This window comes from Myotis davidii, unplaced genomic scaffold (genome assembly GCF_000327345.1).
Source record: "Myotis davidii unplaced genomic scaffold, ASM32734v1 scaffold701, whole genome shotgun sequence".
Lineage (NCBI taxonomy): Eukaryota > Metazoa > Chordata > Mammalia > Chiroptera > Vespertilionidae > Myotis > Myotis davidii.
This window is the reverse complement of record NW_006291552.1, coordinates 584105-591810: the sequence shown is the minus strand read 5'-3', so window position 1 is coordinate 591810 and position 7706 is coordinate 584105. Positions and strand designations below refer to the sequence as shown.

Here is a 7706-nt window from a genome sequence, read left to right as displayed (position 1 = left end):
CTCTCTCATCGATGTTTCTAACTATCTCTCTCCCTTCCTCTCTGTAGAAAATCAATAAAATATATTTTTTTAAAAAAATGTTTCACTCTGTTGCAGTCCATGGTTTCATAGGAAAATTTATTAGTAAATGTCAGAGAAGTTTGATTTTTAAGACGATTTCCTACTATTGGTTTTAGGACATTGTAGGATATTTCCAAATATATTAGTGGCATAAAAATCTCCAAAAAATTAATATTTTTAATTTCTAAAAAATTGCCATAGGATATTATTGCCCAAATAAAATAATGTTGATATTGCAATTCCCCAAAATGTGTGGTGTTATTGGCCTAAAGTTAGGGGAATGAGAATAGGTGGTAAGTAGAATGAATATAGGCAGTGGGCAGAGCTGTATACCTTTGGTAGACTGGGAAGCTTGCTTGTGTGGGATATTTTTTCTGTTTGCAGAACTAGTCTAAAATTTTCATTATAAGGTTCATGCCACATGAATTATACTGCTGAACAAAACAGTGATTTCCAGATAATCTACTGGTTTTGTTAGTATAGTAAATACTGACTTTTTAAAAGTAATTTCTACCTTTTTTAGGTAGAAAATTGAGAACTAACAATTAGACATTTTGAAATTAAAGCAGGACTTATTTTATTTAGGGTAGAATTTCTATTTTCAACAAATATTTATTGCATCCTTTAAAGGCTAGGCCGTATTCTGAGAATGTCTGTCTGTCTCATCTTTATTAGAAGAATCTAAATTCATCTTAGACTGCTTATAAATTGAAAACATCTCCAAGGTATCAATATTCTCTTTCTTAGAATATGATAGTTAATTTAAGAAAATGACACTTATTAATTAGGTATTCATACATTGTTTCTTTAGGAGCTCTATTTTCCTGAAGTGCAGTGCCCTGCAATGTGGTATTGGATGATGATGATTTAGGAAAGAGGATGATCTTCCCATTAATTTGTTGATAAACTCTTCTTCTGGAACTTAACACCTTGGAAGAGTAGGCCTAACTATCAGACATTAAGAGAGTTACTTTAAATTTTTGTTTGTTTTTTTTTTTTTCATCTAATTCACCTCCCTTGCTTTGCAGAGCCTAGAGAGCGGTGTGACCAACTAGGGCGCCAGCAGCTCATTTGAAGCACATCTTAGATTTATCATCACAGATTATTCTCCCTGCAGAGGACCTTAGAGCCCATGTAGCTCAAAAATTTAATTTCGTGGATTGTGGATTGAGGCCCATGGTTTTTTTGGGTGTTATTTTTGTTTTGTTTTTAATGAAAGATTTGGTCACTTTATGATTGGGGATAGAGCAGTGGATAGGTGGGTAGCATCTTGGTGTCCTATTTAATATGACCTAAATTCTAAATTTCTATTGGTATTTAGAGATACCTTCTTCCAAATATGTACTCAACTATAATCATTACTACTTAACTAACTAACCTTTAGAATTCTGCCTGACCTGGACCTCTGTATTAATGTTTTCATTATGTAGAACTTACTAACTCCCAAGAAAACTTCTCTATTATTACATTTTGCCTCAGCCTTTTAAATTTTATTATGAGTTCTTAATTATATTTCTTGTCTGTTTACACTTAAGAGTTATATACTTCTGTCATAACAGTGGTTCACTGTGGCAGTGATTTTCACCTCATGGGAGAAGAGATGGTGTAGGGATAGGGAGACATACTTTTTAAAAGACATAAATTTTAAAATTTCAGCTCCCAGTTTGAGTCATAGTCCTAAGAAATATTAACCAGTTTTGCTGGGTAGAATAATCTTGGTTGTAGGTCCTTTTATTACTGTGAAAATTTCTTGCCACTCCCTTCTGACCTGCAAAGTTTCTGTTGAGAAATCAACTGACAATCTTATGGGAACTCCCTTGTAGGTAACTAACTGCCTTTCTCTTGCTGCTTTTAAGATTCTCACTTTGTCTTTTGCCTTTTGCATTTTAATTATGATATGTCTTGGTGTGTGCCTCATTTTGTTTCTTTTGTTGTGTGTGCCTTTTTGGGTTCATCTTGTTTGGGACTTCCTGTGCTTCCTGGACTTGACTCAAAAAATAATAATAATAATAAACAAACAAGCAGAACAGATATTGAACATTTTGAATGGTTGCCAGATGGGAAGGATGTAGGGATAGGTTTAAAAGGTCAAGGTAAGAAGTACAGATTGGTTGTTAGAGAATAGTCATGGGGGTGTAAAGTACAGCATGGAGATTATAGTAAACTAGAGGCCCGGTGCACAGAAATTTGTGCACTCGGTGGGGGGGGGTCCCCCTCAGTCCAGCCTGCACCCATTTGCAGTCCAGGACCCCTTGGGGGATGTCCACCTGTCGACTTAGGCCCACTCCCCAGGGGATCAGGCCTTAGCTTGCAGTCAGACATCCTTCTGGCAGCCAGGGAGCCCTCGGGGGATGTCCGACGAAAGGCTTAGGCCCCCAAGGGAGCTGTGATGAGGAAGCTGGGGTGACAGAGGAGCCATGCTGTCCCGCCCTGCCGCCCTGGGTCAGGTCGCACACAGGACGCCCAGGCGGGCTGGCGGATCACTGCTGACCCGCCCAGCCACCCCGGGTTGGGTCCGGGTCGCACATGGGACGCCCGCCGCCCCAGGTCACAGATAGCAGGCCAGGATGGCGCTGTCCTGCCCCACCGCCCCGGATGGCAAATAGCAGGCCCGATGGCGGTGGGGGCAGGCAGGATGGTGCTGACCCGCCCTGCCTGCGGTATGCAAATTAGCCGCCATCTTTGTTGGCGGTTAATTTGCATATTTCGCTGATTAGCCTATGGGAGGCGTAGCAAAGGTACGGTCAATTACCATGTTTGTCTATTAGATAGGATATTATAATAACTATGTCTGGTGTCAGTTGGATACAAGATTTATTGAGGTGATCACTTAGTATAAGTTCTGTAATGTCTATTTCTAATCACTGGGGTATATATGTGAATTAATATAATATTGTATGTCAACTGTAATTGAAAAGTAAAAATAATAATGTAAAAAAATAACCACAAAATCCATTGAACTGTTAGTATATATACCAACTGGTTAGTTGGTATGTAAAGTTTTGCTGGTAAGGAATAATAAATCCATAGCATTTTTTTAAAAGCATTATTTGTACCCTGGCTGTATAGCTCAGTTAGTTAGAATGTCATCCTGATACTCCAAAAGCATTATTTGTAATTGTAAAACATTGGAAAATACAGATAAGCATAAAATGGCAAATATTCTTACCACCTATAGAATGCTACTTTTGATATCCTAGCAACTCTTCTCAGATCTTTATATCTTGACCAAAGTAAGATCATACTTGCATATTATCTTGCAACTTGCCATTTCCAGTTAACAAATCTCCATCTTTCCATGTCAATAAATATTCACCCCTTTCCATATTCAGACCATATTCAAATGTAACTTATTCTTGTATTTTCTATAAATGAAAGTTAGTTCTAGACTAAACTCTTCACTAGGTATAAGCACAAAGTATTTTCCCAAAAATGTCCTTTACAGTTAGTCAAAACCAACATCTCGTCTGGAGAATACACAGGGCATGTGATTGTGTTTCGTAATTCCTTTTAATCTAGCTGAGTCTTTTTTTCCATGGCACTAAAGAGATTTCATAGGTTTGGTTTTCAGTATAGAGATATAGAAAATTTCTTAGTAATGAAAGTTTAAGTTTTATTTGTATATTTTAACCCTAATAGTTCTTTGTTTTTATTTTTGTTTTTTAAATTCATTTTTTATTTCAGCTAAACAAGCTATCAATCAGGGGAGATCTCCAGTTATAATAGACAACACTAATACACAGGCTTGGGAAATGAAACCATATGTGGAAATGGTAAATATGAAATATGAGAGCATTTTTATATTTTATTTATTAATTTTTTTATATTCTGAAATTTTGGTTACTTTGATCTTTATTATTAAAACATTGTCCTTGTTTTCTAAAGAAATATGAATGTTTACTTAATTTAAAAAATGTGGGAATGGTGCTTATTAAGGAATATGATTGTCTTGTTAGTTTTGCCTGGACTTGAAGATAGTAATTGGAATTTTACCAGTTAAGTGGTCTTAAAATTTTTGTAAACCATATTATTTTAAAAGTAAAATTTTTCTTGGTAGAGCAAATTTAGAAGTATTATCTAAATGAAATTTGTATCTGCCTTCTTTTTACCTTATAAGAAGTGTTCTCTGGGTTGTGTTTTCTTCCTTTCCTCTGTGTAGGCCATAGGAAAAGGATACAGAGTAGAGTTTCATGAACCTGAAACTTGGTGGAAATTTGATCCTGAAGAATTAGAAAAGTAAGACACTCATTTATTTTGAATATTTTTCTTTTTTCTTTCTTTTCTCCTTTACATGATCAGTGTCCACTAGCTTTGCTTGTCATGTCTTTACTGCTTATGATTAGGAACCACTACTTCTTACTTTCTATTAAGAGCAACATTGACTTTAATTCAGTGTTTTTAAGACACCTTGCTTGTTAAATTTTTACTAACTTTTTGTTGTAGTTGTTAAGTATGTTTGAGGAAAAAATTAGAACTTTCCCTCTGGTTTTGAGCTAGGCCACTTCTCTGCATATTCCTTCCAAATTCATTGCCTTCCCATTTTAGGTCCCATAACATTTTTATCTGGTACTTTCATCTTGCTCCCTCTTTTCATCTTTACTACTACAGCTCTATAATCCCATAACCAAGATTCTTGGAATCAATGTGTTTTGGAAATCAGACTTGGGGGTAGTGGGGTGTTAGAAAGGTAATATAGTGATGTCAAAACACCCCCTAGCAGAGTTTGGGCAGCTCGTCATAATCCAGTATCTTACTATATCTTTGGCAAATCATGACCAAGCAGTCTAAATAGTTAAGAAACACTACATAATCTATTGTCAGTTCAAGAAGATCATGCTGCCAAATGAGTACAGGTCTGGTTATGTTTTGCTGCTATATGAGTCAACAAAACCCTGAGTTTTCAGAGCATTTTATGTTTCAGAATTTGTGTTTAGGAATTGTGGATTTGTATTACTTTCAAACCTGCTCTTCTGTTTGTGTTGACCTTTTATCCCTTTCTCCTCACAGTACTGATTTTCCTGACTGTGACTTTTTTTCCTTCACTTTCACACCCCTCCCTCCCTTTTGATAACAACTTTGAGATAAAATTCACATAGATTACAATTTACCCATTAAAAGTGTACAGTTCAGTAGTTTTCAGTATATTCACAGAGTTGTGCAACCATCACCTCCCTTTTTTTAAAAATCATTTTTATTTGTCACACCTCAGTTTGCCCTCTTCAAGCTTTAAGTGCTATTCTGTGTGGTATCCAACTAATGTAATTATTTCCCCCTTGTCTTTCATTCCTTTGATTACCTTACTTTCCCTTTCTGACCTATATGCCATGTGTTTATATATAAATAAATAAATAGATAGATAGATTTACTAATTTATGGTATTATTTACCTGCTCTGTGTGTATTGCACCTCAGGTAAAAGAGAAGTTTAAATAATAAAGACATCTGGGTTATGATGAACAAATGAGTTGATGAAATACAATTAGACTTTTTTTTCATTTAAGGGACTGTTGAAATTTATTATAATTCTTAATATAAATTGAATTTACAAACTAAAATCAGTTTAACTGATGTCTGGTATAGTTTGCTTTTTTGTATAAAATTGATTGAATCATCAAATTTGTTATCTTGCCGCCCTAACCGGTTTGGCTCAGTGGATAGAGCGTCGGCCTGCAAACTGAAAGGTCCCAGGTTCGATTTCGGTCAAGGACATGTACCTTGGTTGCAGGCACATCCCCAGTAGGAGATGTGCAGGAAGCAGCTGATCAATGTTTCTCTCTCTCATCGATGTTTCTAGCTCTCTATCCCTCTCCCTTCCTCTCTGTCAAAAATCAATAAAATATATTTTTAAAAAATTGGTTATCTTGCCAATTTCCAACCTGAGGTCTCTTTTTAGTCTTCTGTCTTCTCTTTCTTTTGCTTGTCTTCTTATCTTTAACATAAGCACCACTATTTTTGAAAATAAACATTCCTTCTGTGTCCTTTTTCTGGGAAAAGTGAATTAGTAAATCTAGAACTATAGCATTAAATGTGTAATACATTTCTGTGTGTTTTGCCATGTCCAAGTCAAGTTATAGAAAACTACGAGGATAAATTATAAAAAGTTCTTTGAGGGTCAAGAATAATTTTTAAACTGCTTCTTGTTTTCATAAGTAAATTCACAGAAAAGTACATAAAATACAAACATAGGACATGTCCTAAAATAAGTTTTAAAAAGTGATAAATATTTGATGTGGATTTTTGTAAGTCCTACAGATCCACTCAATTCTATAATTCTCAAAACTGACTCGCCTGGCAGGTGTTGCTCACTGGTTGAGTGTCAACCTATGAGCCAGGAGGTCACGGTTCAATTCCCAGTTGGGGCACATGCCCAATTTGTGGGCTTGATCCCCAGTGTGGGGCGTGCAGGAGGCAGCCAATTAATAGTTCTGTCTCATTGTTGATATTTCTCTCTCTCTCCCTCTCCTTTCCTCTCTGAAATCAATTAAAAATATATATCAAAAAGAAAACTGACTTTCATAATATTTTATTTTTTTAAAAGAAGGGAGATTAATTCAGTGGTTCAGTGAATCAGTAGTTCTGTGTCATGAAGGTATAACTATTTAACATTTTGTTCTGATTTATGGTATCTTTAAACCTTTTAAAAATACTGTTGAAGTTTTTGAGAGAACCAGTATAAATTTTTTGGTATAAAATGCAGGTAAATGAGATGTATCTTCTAATATTTATTTGCTAAATAAAATTTAGAGTTGGTACTCTTACTCTAAAGCAGCTTACTCTCTAAGCATATAAATTCTTTAAAAAGAATTAAAATCTTTTTCTTTTTTGTTAGGAGGAATAAACACGGTGTGTCTCGAAAGAAGATTGCTCAGATGTTGGATCGTTACGAATATCAAATGTCTATCTCTATTGTAATGAATTCAGTGGAACCGGTGCACAAAAGCACACAAAGACTTCCTCCCTCAGAGGAGAAACAGAGGTGGGGAGGCTCTCTAGGCTCACACAATCAAGTATGTGTCACATACAATCAATAAGGTGGCTATTTTCAGCTAATACATTTGTTGCTTGTCCTTAAAAAACATTAATGAGCTTTTCTTGAAGTTTAAAGTTTAGATTAAAAAAAAAAGGCCACATTGCCCCACAGAAGATGTTCCCAGCAGTTGTTTAAATTCTAAAGTGTAAATAAAAATGATGTAAAATTGTATTTTAAATGTTTTTATAACCTTTTGTTGTGATACCTTCGGTTATAATGAAGACACATGCATGAATAGGAACTAGAATGTTTTCTACAATTGAATTTCAGACAAATTTTATCTATTCTGTAAATAGTGTTGAATAGTTTTATAGTTCATACTCCAAACTGACTTTTCATAAAACTGTAGTATTTTTCCTTAAGCACCTTAAATATATAAGAAATACTTCCCTAACTTGTTTGGCTCAGTGGATAGAACATTGGCCTGTAGACTAAAGGGTACCGGTAGGGTTTGATTCTGGTCAGGGGCATGTACCTTGGTTGCAGGCTTGACCCTTGGCCCTGGTCAGGGTGCGTGTGGGAGGCAACCATTTCATGTGTCTCTCTCCCATTGATGTTTTTTCTCTCTCCCTCTCCCTTCCACTCTCTAAAAATCAGTGGAAAAATATCTTCAGGTG

At 35.5% G+C, this 7706-nt stretch overlaps 1 protein-coding gene across 4 annotated transcripts in view; it reads left to right on the top strand.

Moving 5' to 3' along the window:
• Positions 1-7260, top strand: part of N4BP2L2 (NEDD4 binding protein 2-like 2) — a 34294-nt gene extending 27034 nt beyond the window's left edge. For 2 of the 4 annotated variants that reach the window (XM_006765064.2, XM_015564838.1), the window contains 3 exons: positions 3745-3833; positions 4220-4296; positions 6889-7260. In XM_006765064.2, coding sequence (XP_006765127.1) covers positions 3745-3833; positions 4220-4296; positions 6889-7090 — 368 coding nt within the window. In that variant the 3' untranslated portion in view covers positions 7091-7260. The remainder of the gene's footprint in view (positions 1-3744; positions 3834-4219; positions 4297-6888) is intronic. The other 2 variants (XR_001514065.1, XM_015564837.1) reach the window with 1 other exon arrangement.
• The last annotated feature ends 446 nt before the right edge of the window (positions 7261-7706 follow it).